Source organism: Mus caroli, chromosome 17 (genome assembly GCF_900094665.2).
Source record: "Mus caroli chromosome 17, CAROLI_EIJ_v1.1, whole genome shotgun sequence".
Lineage (NCBI taxonomy): Eukaryota > Metazoa > Chordata > Mammalia > Rodentia > Muridae > Mus > Mus caroli.
In genome coordinates, this window is record NC_034586.1 from 28,997,713 (window position 1) to 29,016,613 (window position 18,901).

At 44.2% G+C, this 18,901-nt stretch overlaps 1 protein-coding gene across 2 annotated transcripts in view; it reads right to left on the reverse strand.

Moving 5' to 3' along the window:
* Positions 1 to 14,819, reverse strand: part of LOC110312367 (cytochrome P450 4F6) — a 22,424-nt gene extending 7,605 nt beyond the window's left edge. The window contains exons 1-5 of one of the 2 annotated variants that reach the window (XM_021185912.2): positions 14,718 to 14,819; positions 14,206 to 14,404; positions 8,625 to 8,769; positions 374 to 427; positions 158 to 285 (exon numbers count right to left, since the gene is read on the reverse strand). In XM_021185912.2, coding sequence (XP_021041571.1) covers positions 158 to 285; positions 374 to 427; positions 8,625 to 8,769; positions 14,206 to 14,403 — 525 coding nt within the window. In that variant the 5' untranslated portion in view covers position 14,404; positions 14,718 to 14,819. The remainder of the gene's footprint in view (positions 1 to 157; positions 286 to 373; positions 428 to 8,624; positions 8,770 to 14,205; positions 14,405 to 14,717) is intronic. The other variant, XM_021185915.2, reaches the window with a different exon arrangement.
* Positions 14,820 to 18,901: the final 4,082 nt, after the last annotated feature.

An 18,901-nucleotide genomic window follows, 5' to 3' on the forward strand; every position in this document is an offset into this window, starting at 1 on the left:
GAGAGGAGAGGAGAGGAGAGGAGAGGAGAGGAGAGGCTGGGAGAGGAGGCCCCTGTGGTCCCAAAGGCATCTTAGCAGACCCACATCTGCTGATTACATCTGAAACCACGTCCCTTTCTACAAGGCTCCAGTAGGGCCCTGGGTTCCAGAAACTCACATGCATGATGTTCACGCTCTGGTTAAAAATCTTCACATAGGACTTCAGGATGTCAAAGTGGAAGGCAGGTGTCAGCAGGCGTCGGTGGTGGCTCCACTTGTCACCAGCACTCATCAGGAGCCCATCCCCTGGAAGGGCAGCCATGACAGTAGGCAAGGGTAGTGCCCTCCCTTAACCCTCAAGGGAGTCCAGTGGCCCTCACTTTCAGATACTCACCCAGCCAAGGCTTCAGGAAGCCATAGAGAGTCATTTCCTTGGGTGCAACAGCAGCTGACACACAGAAGAACAATCGAGAGCCATGGAAAAGGTAGGCAATGGACTTTAGGAGGGGTAGAGACCCTCAGTCAGGGCTGTGCACTTCCCTCCCCAAACTCAGCATGACAAGGAGGGGGACAAAGACATAGAAAGCAGGGATAAGCAGGGAAACCAGAAGGGGCCAGACCAGGCTGCAGCAGCAGGTAGAGCAAATGTCAGATTAACATGGCACACACGCCCCATCATGCCTTCCTGGGGTCCTACTTTGTCTAGCACATCTTCCACATTTGAACCCAGCACAACACTTTACCAATCTTCCTGGAAACCTAGGACACAGTGTCTACTGTAAACCTCTGATCTCACCTGAGACATCCTGGGACATATGACACATGTTATCATGACCTGTCATGGTCACAACACACATGGTCTTCCTTGGCTACCCCAAAATAGGCAATCATGAACATTTGGCAGTCTGGTATGACCAAATTGTGCCCTTCAGATACACCTCAGACAAGATTTAAATATGGTCCAGACATTTCCTAACTCCTGTCACCTCCAATAGCATTCTGGCAAGATGGAGAATTCTTGACTGAGGAGCCAGAGGCTGAGGAAAGCACATGACATGTGAAGGATGCCCCATTATTCATTGTTCCAAACCATTTAAATACTGGGACTTGAAGCAGAAGGGTGATTTTGGAGGAAGAGGGTGAGCAGAGAGTCCACTATAGCCTAGATGGGTCCAGCTGTGTGTCATTGAGCCTGGGGCTGGAGGGGGCAGTAGCAGATCTAATTGGTGCTTCCATGGGGACAGCGCCCTGTGGTAACTTGGAGGATGGGGAGTCCTTGGCTCTCAGCACTTGAAATATCCAAGGAAATGCCTGAACCCTGCTGTACAATAATGGAGAAGCATAGGATGTGGTAAGGAGAGCAGTACCAGTCCCATGAACCTCAGGGAAGCAGCTGACTACATGGCTGAGCTCTGGGATGCCAGGCTGGGATGCCAGTCTTTTGTTCCTCCACCATCATCTCCCCTGCCCACCCCTCCCACTATAAATGTGCTGATTGGAACCGAGATGAAAGGCAGTTGTTGTTTTAGAATCTTAGAACTCTGTCATCTCAGATGATAGGCTCTCTGAATAAAGCACAATTTAAAGATTAAATTATAACTTCCTCTCATTAGCATTCTCGATGATAGGCAGTATGAATCTCAGTATTCTGGTTACTCTCTGGTACCTTTGCCCGAAGGCTTTTTGGACTCTCCAATTAGTCACTGACTTATCAAAGACTGCCTAGACCTGGGGTCCTACACTCACTTGAAGACTTTCACTGCCCCAGCTCCTGACACTCCTGTCACTTCCTATAGCAACTTGAGTTCAACACTTCCAGTTTTGCTCCTGGGTTACAACTTGTTTGGCTTTCTAACCAAGAAAGTTGTTTTGTTTGTTTGATTGATTGGTTGGTTGGTTGATTTTTGGAGGCAGGGTTTCTCTGTGTAGCCTTGGCTGTCCTGGAACTCACTCTGTAGACCAGACTGGCCTCAAATTTAGAGATCTGCCTGCCTCTGCATCCTGAGTTCTGGAATTAAAGGTGTGTGCCACCACCGTCCAGCTTAGCTTCTGCTTTCTAAATGTGTTGTAGTGCAGATTTTTCTTTCTTCTGGGTTACGGCACATGAGGCATCAGGTTAAAGGTACTGTTCTGTTCTGTTGGTTTGATCTAGTTTACAATTCTGTCTGTTATCTTGGTATAATGCGTGTAATATACTCCATTTCTGGTGACCACCAATTAGGGAAAAATATCTTCACAACTGTCCTGATTAAGTTTATTATCTGATAAGAAAAATAAAATGATCTATTACTATAAAAGTTTTGGTCACTGTATGTATTACATTATGGGGGTGGGGTTGTGGAGGCCATTAGATATTTCTCTAATTGTCATACTATTTTAAAATTATGGTTTTTAGTCAATGATCTGAAACTAGGGAAAGATTAAGTATCCATTTAAACCTTGTTCCCAGTTAAGAGTGCACTCTGAATTCATGGAATTGTTTTGAACTTTTTTATTCTGTGTGTGTGTGTGTGTGTGTGTGTTAGTCATGTGGAGGCCAGAGAACAAATTTGTACAGTCATTTCTGTCATTTTCCTCTTAGTGAGTTCCAGAGATTCAACTATCAGGCTTGTCCCATAAGTGCTTTTAGTTGCCAAGCCATCTCCCCAGTCCTAATGTGATTGTTTTTATGTATCGTTATGTATCTATAACAGTTTGCAACAAAATTTCATCTGGCCTTAAAGATCTTGAATTTGAATGAGTGGCAGATTTACAGTCTCTACCTTTTAATTATTTGATAAAAAGTCAGATATTTGCTCTCTCCCACTGTTTTCAGGGTAACAGATGTCTTTTGTAGCTCTTACTGTAACTACTAGGTTGGCATAAAGATTTTGGTTCCCTCTCTTAGGCCTTCTTGTTTAGACACTACACAAGATCACTGAAGGCTTTGTTAGCTTGCCAGCCTTTGCTGGAATGTAAGATTCTGTAACCTTCAGACATTAGTGAAACAAAGGAAAAATGTGTAAAACAGAATTTAAACAAAAATCTAAGCAGCTCAGTAAAATGTGGGTGAGCAATATTACTCTGAAGCAAATGCCATACTGCCAGGCTGAAAAGAATCTTCCTTAAAGATAGTAATTATGGTGGTTGAAGGTAATTAGACTTCCTGGGGTAAAAATTCAGTAGGCTAATGTACAACTAAAATCTAGTTCTCTGGTTAAATCAATGCGGTTCTCTTAAGATATTGATTTGTTCTTGGTAACATTTACAAAACCAACTAAAAATAAAAATTTATGTTTAATGAAGGCATGCTTTATCTTAACTTTGTCAGGCTTTTAACTACTTAAAATCTGAGTCCTGACAAACTCAAGGTTTATTTAAGGATGTATTTACAACTTTTTCTTAAAAAAAAAAAAAGATTATTTGGTGCTGTTTTTACTTGTGTGGTTTGTACGGCACATGTGCGCAGGTGTTCACAGAGGCCAGAAGAAAGCATCAGATGCCTCGATTCTGGAGTTATGGGTGGTTGTGAGCTGCCTCATGTGGGTGCTGGGAACTGAACTCAGGTCCTCTGCAAGAGCAGTGAATGTCCTTCACCACTAAGCCAGTTCCCCAACCACCTCTTTTCAACTTTATAAGTAAGTTTATTTTAAGATGGTTCCAGTTGCTGATTTTATTTTGCTGATTGCTGGGCATGTTGCAAAACTCTAACCAGGGTTATCTAATTGTTGTTTTCCATAGTTCTAGCCTTTCTCTATAAAATTTATAACCAGGGGCTGGGGTGTAATTCAGACGATAAACTCTAGGCAATAGCATGCAAGGAGCCCAAGGTCCGGTCCTATAACCACATAAACATAGTGTGGCTGTGTACACTTTTAATCCCAGCATTCAGGAGACGAACATAGAAGGATCAGGAATTCAAGGTTATTCTTGCTACATAGCAAAATTGGGGGCAACCAGGACCTGTGAGAAACTGTCTAAATAAACAGACTGACAACCACTTTTAACAAATGACCCTAATTACTAAACTAGTTTTCTTTAAATATTTACTGCTATTGGTTGTATTTTTAATTCTCATCAAACTGTGCTGTCAGTTGACATTTTGCAGAAGTAAAATTCCCAATAAAAGAAACCGAGGAGGCTCAGTGGTTAAGAGCACTGACTGCTCTTCCAGAGGTCCTGAGTTCAATTCCCAGCAACCACCTGGTGGCTCACAGCCATCTGTAATGGGATCTGATGTCCTCTTCTGGTGTGTCTAAAGACAGCTACAGTGTACTCACATAAAATAAATAAATCTTTAAAAAATAAATAAAAGAAACTGTGTAGTTCTTTAAAAATGCCTGGACAGAACACCATCTACTTGCAAACAAAATTGAACTTACAAATGGGCTTTAGGTGGAGTGCTCAGCCCTCCCAGCCCAGTGGTTCTCAGCCCTCCTAACACTGCAATCCCTTAGTTTCCTAATGTGGTGGTGATCCCAACCATAGAACTATTTTCGTTGCTACTTTATAACTGTAATTTTGCTGCTGTTATGATTCATAATGTAAATATCTGATACACAGATGGCCTCAGAAGAGCCTTGTGAATAGCAACCCCAGCGGGTTAGGATGGCAACTGCAAGTCTTTTAGTTGGTTACAACTGGTCATAAGGGGTTTTGTTGATACTAGCTCCTGACATCACTCAATTGCCTCCACTGGAACAGATCTCTTCCTGGTGATAAAGGACAACTGAGACCAAAGCACCAGATGGTTAATCAAGAAACCAAACCAACTCAAACAAGAAAATGTGGTCAAAGATAAAAGGATGCCAAAATAAAAATAAATTTGTGTTGGGCATGGAGGTTCACGCTTGTATACTGGGATCAGTATTAAGAGGTTAAAAAGGAGGACCATGAATGTGAGGCTTCTCAGTGAGACCCTGTCTCAAAGTCAACAAGGAAAATGGAGTCACTTGTGCCAGTTCTTCCAAAATTAATTGGTCAAGTGGTTATTATTTTGTAAATGATTCTCAGGATGGAAACATGGCTCAGTAGTTAGGAATATCTGCTTGTTCTTGTAGTGAGCATGGGTTTGATTCCATGTGATTCACAGGCCCGTGTTTTTCCAGCTTCACTCCTGAAGCTGAAAAACAAGTTGCACTTGTCTGTGAAGAGATCTGACAGCCTGATCTAGTCTCCAGAGGCACCTACACATATGTGGTGCACAAATATCCACTCAGGCACGTGCACAGAAACACACACACACATACATTAAATAAATCCTTTAAAAATTATTTTTTGGAGACATGGTCTCTTTTTCTCACTTTCAACAGCCTTGGTTGTCCTATGTAAGTCAGGTTGGTCTCAAATTCACTGAAGTCCAACTGCCTCTGCCTCCTCAGTGCTGAGATTAAAGGTATGTGTCACCTAACTCAGTTCAAATAAATATTTTTTTAGAGTGGTTCTTCTACTGGAGTGACCCACCAGAGGCTACTAATGTAAGAAAACGGTTTTGAGGCTACAGACATGGCTCTGCACTTGAAAGCACTTTGAGCTCTTGCAGAGGACCCAAGTTTGATTTCCAGCATCCACATGGAGTTCATAACAGCTCATAACTCCAGTTCTAGTGATGCCCTTTCTGGCCTCTGTGGGCAGGAAGCATGCATGTGGTACACATACTTGTATGCAGGCAAAAAACCACATAAAATGACAGGAACAAATCTAATTTAGCATGTAGAAGATAAAGGAGGAGGAGGAGGAGGAAGACAAACCCCTCTCCCAAGCAGCTCTCAGTTACTACAGCTCCTCAGATAGGGGTGAGACGTAGGTGTATCTTTGTGAGTTCGAGGCCACCCTGGTTTACACACTGAGTAGCTCCAGGACAGCCAGAGCTTCATAGAGGAATCCTGTCTCAAAAAGAAGATGAAGGAGGAGGAGGAGGAGGGAGGAGGGAGAAGGAGGAGGAGGAAGAAGAAGAAGAGGAGGAGGAGGAGGAGGAGGAGAAAGAAAGAAGAGTACATGTATGTGGACAGCACAAACTACTTGATCACATTTTTCTTTTCTTAGAGAGGACACAGGGTTAGGTGGGTAGGGAAGAGGGTTAAATTGGAAAGGAATTAGAGGAGGATGAATATGATAAAATATGTATTGTACAAAGTTCTCAAATAACAAATAACAAGGAGAAAAATAAGAGAGGACCTCTAAACTCAAAAACAAAACAAACAAAAAACTTGTTTATGCACATGGTACATGGTACCAACTAAATGTCTTTTATGCTCGGCTCCTGGTTGTATGTTGTTTATATTTCTTTTAGACATATCCATATCCATATCTATCTATCTATCTATCAGGACTTTTCACACCAAGTCCAGCATTTCACCTCAAATTCCTTCAGATCAAAAACTGAAAATAGAAAAAACAATTCACTACTACTGTTCCAAAAAAAGTATAAATAGTTCAACAGCCAAAAATGTAGGCTGTGCTAAAATTATCTAAATCGAATAAAAAGGTTAAAATAGTTAATAAAATTGTCTTTGATATACAAAAGATAGAGGTTGTTGATCTGACTTTTCTAACCTCATGGCTCCTGAATGTTACTGGCCATGAAAAAGCCTTCCTGAAGTCCCTCCTCTATTCGTTTTGGTACAATCACTTACTAGTGTAGGTGATGTGCTTGGACACACACAGACTTCTGCTGGGAGAGCCACTTAACTGGAAGAACCTAACAATCAGCTGGACGCTCAGACATAGGGCAAAAGCTTTTATGTCAAATGGGCCTTATAAGACATAACTTTTGTTTGGTTTGGTTTTGGTTTTTGAGACAGGGTTTCTCTGTGTAGCCCTGGCTGTCCTGGAACTCACTCCGTAGATCAGGCTGACCTTGAAATCAGAAATCTGCCTGCTTCTGCCTCCCAAGAGCTGGGATTAAAGGAGTATGCCAACACCACCCAGCAAGATATAACAATTTTTAATAACAGTGGAAAATTGTAGAGATGGAAGAGATAGATAGGGGGACTTCATATTCTCTATTAGAAGGAAACAGTTTCACTCCATGTTGAGGAAAGAAACCTACACATTGTAAACAGATCTGTAAATACACAGTTAATGGTTTGTTTATCCTGAGGTAACTACTCTCAGCCCAGGCAACAGTAAGAAGAATGGAAGACAGACCGCAGACACTAACGGAACTCAACATCTGTGGTAATGTCTTGTCCAAGCTCCACAGAATTTAATGCCATGAACCCCAGGTGGTCACCTGACCAAAGGGGCAAATCCAAGCTCTGGAAATATTGACGGACTTTTATTTCTCTCCTTCCCTATATAATCTGCTTGCTTGAAAGATATATGTGTTGGGGCATGAGGAGGCCAAAGGCCAAGCTCAGGAGTTATTCTTCTGGAGACATCTACCTTGTTCTTCTGTTTGTTTTGTTGTTTTGTTTTGTTTTGTTTTGTTTTTAGGTCTCTCACTGGGACCTAGGACTCACCAATCTGACAAGGCTAGCTTGCCAGTGAGCTCCAGGATCCGCCTGTCTCCACCTCTCAGTATTGGGTTTCAAGTGCATACCACTATCCTTAGCTTTTTCTGTAAGGCAGTATTTTAAGGTTGTGGTGGTTTAAATGAGATGGCTCTCATATCTCAGGATTTGCATACTTGGTCATCAGTGTGGTGATACTGGGGCAGGTTAGGAGACATGGCCTTGATGGAAGAAGTGAGTCACTGGGGATAGATGCCAACTTCCTCTTCCTCCAATTGATGGTGTGAGATCTGAGCTCCCAGCTTTCAGCTTCAGTTATCTGCCCTACCTGCCACTGTACTTATGCACTGCAGTGGTAAGAGACTCATCCCTCTGGAACCACCGTAAGCCCCAAGTAAACCTTTCTTTCTGTAAGTGGTCTTGGTCATAGTGTTTTATCACATAGAAAGGCGACTAATCACACGTCACCGGTGTCTTCTCAGGTCGCAAGTTATCTGAATCAAGTGCAACTTGTAGATGCAACATCTGTCTGTAACCAGCATTTGCACTGAGGGGCGGAATCCAGTCTCTTAGATCAAGTACCTCACACCTTCCCAGTCTCAATCCCAGTACTTGAAAAGGTGGCTAGGCCACCCGAACCAAGCAGCAGTGATTAGAGGAAGTACCCGGTCCTCTCATGAAACTCAAATCAAATTTAAAGGGACCCTAGAATATTTCCCAAACTACATGGACTTTTCTGAGGATATTGAGCTTCTAGTAGCCGTCTTGTACAGCAGAAAAGTAAAACCACCACAAAGAAAAACGTAACAGAACTAAGAAATACAGGTCCCGGCTGCCATTCTTTACAACATTTCTTCACTTGTGCTTGGAGACCTCCCTCTCTGACCTTAATAACAATAGACCCTTTACACTGTCTTCAGTGCTATGCATGCAACCTATGCATGTCTAGAGCAGGCAAGTGCTCTATTTCTGAGCTACACCCCCAGACAATAGATTCCTTTTCTCTGATTAGATTGAGCTTCCTTCTCTCACTACCCAAACAGACCTCAGCACTATGGGAGACCCAAGACATTGTCCAGTCTCATCCAGAAGATTGGTGACAGAGTCATGACATCTGTTCTATATGGCTTCATCCCCTGCTTAGGTTGGTCTGTGTAGGTGTGAGAAGGACTAGGAGAAGAAGCAGGGAAGACAGCAGTGCCTGAGAGATACCTGAGGCTTGGAGCAGGGGAGCAATGAAGTTCGGGTGGACGAGTCGCAGGATTGGGTACACAGGTCCAACCCAAGAGAGGTGGACATCACGGAAGTCATGGCCCAGATGTGTTATGAACTGCATGCTTTCCTCATTGTTCTTCATCTGGGAAAGGAGAAATCTGCTGCTAGCCCCAGAAAGGTGTCGTCCCACTCTGCCAGTCCCTCCTCGCCTCTCTCACCCCTTCTACTTGATCAATAATCTACGGTTCTTGCTGAGCCACAGCTGGGTTATTTATATGTCTCCCTTATTGTACTCATATTTCTATCTGAATGCCTCTCAGTCTCTTCATCTGTGTGTCTCTTACCTTAAACAGTGGTTTGATGAATAAATAGGACCTGCACCCCTGCCAATCAGTAAGAGGACCAACAAACTGGACAGGTCTCAAAATAAGATGCAAAAGAAAATTGCCTGTAAATATGTTAAAGTATTTTTAAATGTTTCAATCCATTAAAGAAAAACTAATTAAATGTACTTTGTGATTCTATCTCCACCTTGTCAGAATGGCTACCATCAAGAAAACAAGTGACTGGGGTTGGAGAGATGGTTCAGTGGTTGAGAGTACTGGATACTCTGCCAGAGCACCGGGGTTCCATTCCCAGCACCCTCATGGCAGGTCACAACTGTCTGCAACTCCTGTTCCGGTGGGATGAATGCTCTGTTTCAGCCTCCGAAGGTAATGCAAACATGTGCACAGACACACTTACAGACAAAACACAAGGCACATAAAAAAGTGTGGCACTATATGCTGATGAGAATGTAGGGGCAACTAAAGCATCTACTGTGTAAATCAGTGTGGAGGCTTCTCAAAGAAATTCTCAAGTACCGTATGGCAAAGTTGTATCGCTCCTTGGCATATACTCAAAGGGCATATACTTGGCACATACTTGTCTATCCATGTTTATCTCTGATCTTTTCACAGTAGCAAGTGAATGGAATCAGCTAAGATGTTTATCCACAGATGAATGGCTAACAAAAATGTGAGATGCAAACAATCAAATTTTGTTCAGATACAAAGAAAATTACATTTTGTCTAGAAATGGATGGAACTGAGAAAAACTGTGTTAGGTGAAGTAGCCCAGACACAGACAGATGAACACAGTATCTTCTCTGTGGATCCTAGCCTCTAACTATTAAATTTCTGTGCTTAGGTGAAATTGTGAAAATGTGGATAACCAGGCCCGTGAGACCTAAAAATGAAAAGGCTTTAATGTAGGGGATGGAGAAGACAACAGAACAAACGGAGGGGAAAGTGGGCAGGGAGAAGAACCAACCCAAACAAAGCATTTTCCTTAGTAGTGTAATTTAAAAATGGGTGTGTTGCTCTCTAACGTATCCGCTTTCTCCTCCCCTGTGCATACACGCATCTCTCACTTTGTTCCTATTGGATTCTTCCCAACGCTGATATTCGTTAATTCCCCTCCCTCCTCATTCAACAAACTTATCACTCCTTCCTGCTCAGAGTGGTCCTATAGTGTATTTTACTTCAACCCCAGCACACCCTTCTGCCTCCCTATACTGAGGTTAAAACAAACAAACAAAGACACACACACACACACACACACTTCAAGTTGGCTCCAATCCTGATTCCTAGCTCAGGAAAGCTGTGAACTTAGACCTCACTTCAAGAGGGACTTGCTGGCCAACGTAGGGCCTGAACTCGGGGCAGAAATGCAGCCTTGGGAAAGTGAGACGAGGAAGGAGAGGTTATGGCTTCAGTGAACTCTATGCAGAGGTTAGGGAAGGAGGAGCCTGCAGTAGACACTCGAGAACCATAGAGAGCTCAGGGGTGGGTATCACCTTGTAACTAAAAAGGGGAAACTCTTGGAAGGATGGAGACCTCAGTGTAGTTTAGATCTATGAGGAGAGAGACGGCATAGGATGCACCCAGGAACCTGGAAGTGATGAGAAGCAGGGAAGGAACCGGAAGCAACCGATGAAGCTGTTTCTGTCCATAGAAGATGACAGAGCAAGCAGATGCAAGGTTTTGTACAGAAGGCAGTCATCAGAAAATGGCCAAAAGAATGAGCCATGGTGAGCAATGCTGGGGAACTGGGAGAGCGACTCCAGGAGAAAAGCAGAGGCCTTTGACCTCACGTGCATTTTGTTTCCGGGATTGTTCTTGGATGTGATTTCGTGCCTCCTGTGACACACATTTACATTTAATTTATAAGACGTTTTCTCTCTTTCTCTCTCTCTCTCTTTCTTTCTTTCTTTCTTTCTTTCTTTCTTTTCTTTTTGTTTTTGTTTTTTGTTGTTGTTGGTGGTGGTGGGTTTTTTTTGTTGTTTGTTTTTAAAGATAAGGTTTCTCTGCTTAACAGTCCTGGCTGTCCTTGAACTCAGTCTGTAGGTCAGGCAGGATTCAAACTCAGAGATCTGGCTGCCTCTGCTTCCCAAGTACTGCAATTAAAGCCCTGTGCCACCATGCCCGGCTGCCATGTTTAAAGAGCAGAGTACAGTTTTATTGACTGTCAGAGCATAGCTATGGAAACCAGTCTGGATATGCTAAGTGCTGTTCTCAGTGTACCCTGAAATTGTATTTGGCCTTTTGCCTTGGTCTCAGGCCTTCCCAGATATACTCTGTGTATATATTCTGTGCCAGTCAAGTGTAGTTAAACTGTTCTGTCCTGAGAAAGCTGTGGGAAAGGGCTGCTCTGTGGGAAAGGGCTGCTCTGTTAGTATTTATGTGTTTCCTTACATGTTTTTTCTGAACTCAAACAACCTTCCTTGGAGCACTGCTCTCTTTGTTTCATTGTGTATAGAAATACACTGGAACTGAACTGAGACTGTCTACTGTGTGCGAGACCATAGTCCATTCTGCTCTTTAAGGTTCTCAAATACCAGGTCTTGTAGACAGACCTGCAAAGGTTGGCAGAGGTCATAAGAAGTATGTTGGAGGTGGGAAGGGAAGTCTCCAGTCTTATCACATTCTCCAACATTGCTGTGGAGAAGAAATGAAAAAGTATGGATAGGTGAGTTCCTACAAAGTAAAGATTCTAAATATCTATAAAGAAAAAATAATCAATAGGAGATATCAGGCCATGAGTCTTGCTGGGAATTTAAGCTAGAAGTGCTAAAAAAATAATGGGGGGGGGGGGGGGGCGGTGCGGGCATAGTGGTTAACTTCATCTGCCTAGCAGGATACCTACATTGTGCCTCTCATAGTCACCCCTCTGTAACTCTAGCTGCAGGAGAAATGACACCCTCTGCTGGGCTCTGCATGCACCTACACTCATGTATACATATCCCCTCCCACATATAATTAAAAATAAATCTTTAAAAAATAGCTAATGACATGTGACTTTCATGCCAAGTTAAAGAGACAAATATTGTAATTTATGTCATGAGTAGTTCTTTCCCACTTTGTTAAGAATAGGTTTCTGCAGGGGCTGGAGAGGTGGCTCCGCAGTTAAGAACACTCTTTCTGAAAAACAGAGTTCAGTTCCCAGTGCCCACACCAGGTGGCTTACAACTCTAGCTACAGTAGGTGATCCGATGCCCTGTCTCCTGAGGGCACATGCGCTCATTTGGGAATACACACACACACACACACATGCACACAGTTAAAATTAATTTTAATAAATTAAAAATATGTGCATAGATACACATACATTAAGCAGACATTTGTATTTTTCTTCTATTTCTTTACAATGTATCACAATGTTAATTGTAATTATCACATTGTAACTATCACAATGTAAATGTAATTAAGTATTGTAATCCTGTATTATCATTTTTTACATTAAGGGCTATTCAAAGACTAAGTATTCTTCAAGAGGCTTACTGTAGTACTGACTCTATGTAGGATAGCTACACCAGGTGGAATTCTGACTTTGTTATTGTACTGATAGAGATAAGTTAACCATAGTAGAAGGACTGTGATTGGGGTCATGATGACAAGATGAGGACTCGGGTGGTTAATTTTGATTGTAAATATGATAAGGTCTGGGATTAAGAGGCAACCCTCAAGATGAGTCTGTGAGGATATTTTCAGACCAAAAAAAAAAAAAAGTATAACAACTAAGGAGAGAAGATCTTGAGTAGATCTTGCACTTTCTGATGGATGGCTCAGATACAAAAAAGTTTGAGGGAAAAAAAAGTGTTGCTGGCCCCTCTGGCCTTTTGTTTCTTCCACATAACTGCATCTATCTATTTTTTTGGGGGGGGGGGAACAGAGTGTCTGAGATGTAACCCTGACTGTCCTGAAATTCACTCTACAGACCAGGCTGACCTTGAACGCAGAGAGCCACCTGCCTCTGCATCCTGAATGAATCATTCAGCCCATCTTTAATGACATTAATTTCTGCTTCTTTGGCCTTCCATTGTGACCTGGAGATCAGAATTTTCTGTGGAACTTCCAGTCCTTTGAGCATCCAACCGGGCTTGCTGAGGCATCCAGGTTCATAGACTTGGCAACTACTGTGCTCTCTCCAGGGCACAGATAGCCACTGTTGAACTATTCAGGCCCTGTTGATTTTAAGCCACTCTAACAAATTGTGTGTGTGCGCCTGTGTGTGTGTGTGTGTGTATGTGTGTGTGTGTCTGTCGCACATGTGTGCACATATTATTGGTTTGTTCTACAGAGCTCTAACTCATCAGGAAGGTTGGCAGGAAGCAGCAGAACTGTGATGTAGAGAGGAAAGTGGTCCTGAGAGAACTTGGAATGACAAACGTGAATACAGATTTTGGGAGGAAAGGGGGCTATGGGAGAAAGCAGCGCTTGAATTGATGGTATTGGAGGTGACACCCTTACAGGTGACACTGAAATGCTAAGTGTGACTCTGGCAGTAGGGAACCAGTGCAGCATAGAGCAAGGGGCACTGGGAATGGGGCCAGTGGAAGTATAACCACAACTGGAGAGGCCAGAAGGGTCCCTGGTGAAAAAGAACAGTCAGACTGGGATGCAGCCCAGTGGCCAAGAGCTTGCTTCACCTCAGTACCATAAACAAGACCGAAAAAGCTCAACTACTGCTCAAATTGGAAAATAAGAGTCCACTGGTGGTTCTTGAGAGTGAAGAGCAAGATAAGAAAGCATCGGGCCCGAGGAGTTTAAGGGAAGAGATACGACTCACATCTCTCTCTGCCCATCAGTGTCCCGCGGCAAATGGCAGTCCAGAGAGGTACAGACACTAGCCCAAGGACAAGGATGGACTAGGCAGGGGCCAGATCTTGGGCATGATGCACTGAAGCCTCAAGTTCTTCAGTGGAAATTGAATGGACTGGGGCTGTCCCTGCTCTGTGCTGCCCATCCTGGGAGCAGATTTACATTCACGAGGGGAAGAGACCTCAGATCATGAGTTTTGATCATAATGTGACCTAAAGCAGGCTGGGAGCAAGGAAGGGAGGAAAGGAGAAAGGCCTCGGATCCCGGAGAGGCAAGACAAGAGTGGAGTGGCTGCTGGGGCTGAGAGGTCTCCCTATGTCTTCCCTCACTTCTCTACTGTCCTGTGTTCCAAGCCTCTCCTGACCCAAGTTCCACAGTATCTTTCCAAACACGTTGGAAACACATCTACCCAGAGACCTACCTACTGCCACACTCACCAAGGCCAAGTGACCCCAGAACCAGCTCGGTTTAGGGGGCTGAGGGAAGCAACGAAGGCGACTGCAGTTGTCATAGAAGGCATAGATCCAGGCCAGAATTCGGGCTAGAATCCAAGAAGCCCCTCCCAGCAGCAGTAGATGCCACGGAGAGGCAGTCAGGGGCCCCATTCCCAGCCAGGACATACTCGGCTGTAGCATCCTGCAGGGCAAATACACAGAAGGTGAAATTCTGAGGCTCCGGAGAAGGGTGGGGACAGGCCAGTTTACTAGATAGGAATATAGCTAGCGATATAGACTGGGAGGACTTGGGGGCAGCGCAGGAAGAAGAACGAACATTGAGAGAGAAGAGGAAGAACACAACAGGCAGGACTGTTAGCATTCTAGAGGGCCTCAGCCTGAAGCATAAACTATGGGCGCAGTTTCCAGGAGACCAAAAGTCTCCAAGGACAGCCGACTCCCTACAGCCATTCCAGCTGTGGGCAGAGCTCTCCCTGTTCTGAGCCAGAACTCGCCTTGCTGCCTTCCACCCTGGCACCTTCTCTTATGAGCAGCGAGTCTTCCACAACCTCCTGTCTTCTCTGAAAATATTTTGTCCCTGGCTTCCGACCAGCCGGAAGCTGTATGGGAAGTTCAGCTGGGCTGAACCAGCCAATCCCTCCAACCCTCAGCCCAACCTCCAAGCCTGGGCAGGCAGCCAAGGCGAGTGGGGGCGGGTCTAACCTTAAAGGGATGGAACTGGACTGAAAGTCATAGGCTTAGTCTGGGTAACAGCATGCAGAACTGTGAGGCTCTGAAATGCACTTCCCCTCCCCTCCCCACGCCCAACAGCTGCACAGCCTGGCAGAGATCGATTTCTTCCTTCTTGAACCCTAGGTTCTAGATGGACCAATAATGCAACCCTGCAGGAACTCACTGGGTCAGAGAGTGTAGGTTGAGCTCATGTGAGGCTGAAGCATCAGAGATCTGAGGGAATGTATGGGGTTCAGGCTAAGAGGGGCCATGAGTAGAGGGGACACAGGCTGGAGGTCAGATCTGGGCGTGGGCTGATGTTATAGATATGCGTTAAATATTGGGGGTCAGGAAACTTCTATTTTATTTTATTTTATTTTGCCGGTCATGTTTTGTTCTATCCTAGGTGGCTGGACTATCCAGCCTCTGACTCCTGACCCTCCAGGCAGTGCCAGGCATGGGGTCCCTCTCATGGTGTGGATCTGAAGTTGGACCAGTAATAAATTGGCAACTTCCCCAAGTTCCTTCTGTGCCACCTAGCCCAACACATCTTGCAGGTAAGACAAATTGTGGACTGAGGGTTTTGTGGCTGGCTTGGTATCCTAAGCAATGAACTAGAAGCCTTGCCTGGTTATTGAAAATGGGCAGGTTCAGGCTAGGAGTTTTATGCTAGGAGTTTTCAGTAGGGTCGGCCTCCTGGAAGTTTCCATTGTACTAGGTTTCTACGCCACCCCCAAAGTGCCTTCCACTCTAATCATTTCTCCTCACCCCAAAAATGCCCCACCCCCATCCAGTTCTCCCAATATTTCCTCTCCCTCCCCCTCCCCACCTATTCCTTCCTGTTCTATCTGTCCCGAGTCCACCCTTGGAATCTATTCTATTTCTCCTTCCCAGGGAAACCCATCTGTCCCACTTTGAGCCATCTTTAGCATCTCTGGGTGTGGATTGTAGCGCAGTTATCCTTTGCAGCTAATATCCTCTTAGAAGTGAGTATGTACCATGTTTGCCTTTCTGGGTCTGAGTTATCTCATTCAGGAATCAGACTTTTGTAACCACGAGGAGGATCACAGTTTCAAGTCTGGACTGGGGTTTGTGGGAGAACTTCTCTAAAAAACAGTTTAAGAGGTGGGTGGGGTGGGGTGTATGTGGGGTTGGGGGGTTGGATGAACTCCATGCTGAATCCTGAGGACATACTGAGGGCAATTCAGATTTGGAAATTCTTCACGCAATCTCTCTCCTTGAGTCTTCTACATTCCTCCTACTGTCTTCCTCCCTTCTTTGCTCCCTCCCTTCTTCACTTCCTCCCTCCCTTCCTCTCTCCCCTCCTTCCCTTCCTCTCTCCTTCCCTTCCTCCCTCTTTTCCTCTTTCCCTCCTTCCCTTTCCCTCCCTTCCTCCTTACTTCTAGGTTGGATGATAATAACTTACAAAAAACTGTGACAAGCATCAATTATCCCAAACTAGGAAAGGAACACTTAAAGAAGGGTACCTTGAAGTCTGGAGAGACAGCTCAGTGGTTAAGAGCACTTGCCTGAAGTCCTGAAGTCAATTCCTAGCACTCACAAGGTGTTTCACAACTGTTACAGGATCTGATGTCCCATGGGATCTGTTGCCTCTTCTCATATATAGATGCACATGCAGACACAACACTCATATACATAAAATATGTATAATAATAATATAATAATAATAATGGAAAGGTTCCTTGAGAAATGGGTCCTTGTACAAATAAGCCTGCTTCCTACCATGGCGACAAATTATGTTTCTTTTCCTTAGAGTGGAAATTTCTGGTTTCTTTGGAGACTCAGTTGTGTCATGTGATTTTTTTTTTTTTTGAAACTGTCTTAAAGAGGATGTTTTTTGTTGAAGCAGACACATCGGAGGATGCTTTGCTAAGAACAGATACATGGTGTTCTTCTGGAGGCAGCCTAGGAAAAGGGCTTTTGTTTTGCTATAGCATATGCTTGAGAGAACACGTGATATTTGGAAAGGATATAAACATAGCCCAACAGACAGTGGACGCTGCTGGGTGGTATTGATACACCTTGCCATTCTTGGTTGGTCATCGTTGGGCTTTGCTAACATTGGTCTTTTCTGACGACGCTGGGTAGTATTGGTAGGACTTACCATTCTTTGTTGGTCATTGTTTGCCATGACTTCATAGAAAGAAATGCACCAAAAACTTCTGGAGGTGTTCTGGCAGCTTCTTGCCCCATCAGCAATAGGCAGAGCCTTGTGGTTTCTTCTGGATCAACCTGCCATTCTTGATTTGTGAATGGTGTTTGCAAGTAGATCGAGCTGCAGCTGCTGATTCCTGTGAACTGAACTGCTGATATCCTGACAATGTAGACTGGATGTGCTCCAAAGAACCATTTCTAAACAGGTCCACATCCTCCTTTGTCCTGTTAACCTTCCCTTTCCACTCCCTCTGGTGGGTGGTGGGCTAGAAGGGATGTTTACCCATTTCAGAACTCTTATTAAAAGCAGGTTTTGAAAAAAATCTAAGGCTACATTTCCCATTGAGTGTTTTCTGTGTCAGCTTGGTTGAATGACTGTGACCCAGTTATTTAATGAAAGGGACATCTAGGTGGCTGTGTGAGAGCTTTGTTTGTAGTTTGATGGATTGAAGAAAGAGCCACTACTGCCAGCTCTTCTTAGCAGCAGAGAGAACACACACACTGCTTCTTAGCAGCAGGGCAAAGCCTCTGTAGGACCGAATCTTGACAGCTTCCTAAAAGTTCTTTTTATTGATATGCATGAGGCACCTTTAGCAAGTCCTTTTCGAATACCAAACTTCTTATCTGACCCATCACCAAAGCAAGGAGACTCACTGGTGTGTCCGGCCTGTCTCTGGACTAAGAAGTGCAAAGGCTCTGAGAACCCTTCAAAAGGACAGCCCCACACATTCTCAGATAACAATCACTGACTAAAGCCTACTTGAAAGTTTAGTGCCATCACTCTGGATTCCCGCCAGATACGACAGTTCTGCTTTCTTTCTTGCATTATTTTTTCATTTGTATGTGTGGGCTAGCACAATCATGTGAAGGTTAGGGGACAGTTTATAGGAGTAAGTTTTCTGTACCACGTGGGTGCACAGTCCAGGAAGATGGTTTAGCTGGTCTAGGTTTGGAAGTCTCTGTATTGGAGCAGTTTGAGGTGGAATCCATACCAGGGAGAAAGAAGCTGTGGCTGACAGTTTCTAGTTTGTTAGTCAATACACTTAGAACAGATGTTTGCCATCCCTCGGAGCCTTTCCATTTCCATGAGTCTGTAGCCTCGGGCCCTTGAGGAGGCTGTGCTTTATTAATAACCACACACAATCAGGGCTGTGTTGGCTCTCTGCAGCCCCACCCCCAATGCCATTCTCCCCTCACCCCACCCCTTTTTTTTGTTTTCTGTTTTGGTCTCCATGAGAAAAGTAATTAAATATACCAGTTTTCTGTTACTATAAATAAAGTACATGAAACGAACAATTTATAGGAATGTTTATTTTGGCTCATGGTTTCAGAAGTTTTAGGCCATAATGATCTTCCTTTATTGGTTTAGGTCTTGTGATGGTTTGTAAATGCTCAGCCCAGGGAGTGGCACTATCAGGTGTGTCCCTGTTGGAGTATCTGTGGCCTTGTTGAAGTAGGTGTGTCACTGTGGGTGTGGGATTTAAGACCCTCACCATAGCTGCCTGGGAGTCAGTCTTCTGCTAGCAGCCTTCAGATAAAGATGTAGAATTTTTAGCTCTTCTTGCACCATGTCTGCCAGGATGCTGCCATGTTCCCACCTTGATGATACTGGACTGAACCTCTGAACCTGTAAGCCAGCCCCAATTAAAAACTGTCCTTATAATAGTTGCCTTGGTCACAGTCTGTTCACAGCAGTAAAATCCTAACTAAGACAGGGTCTATGGTGAAGCAGAACATAATTGGAGGGAACCCATGACACAGTAAACTTCTCATTGTGGCCTAGAGAAAGGAG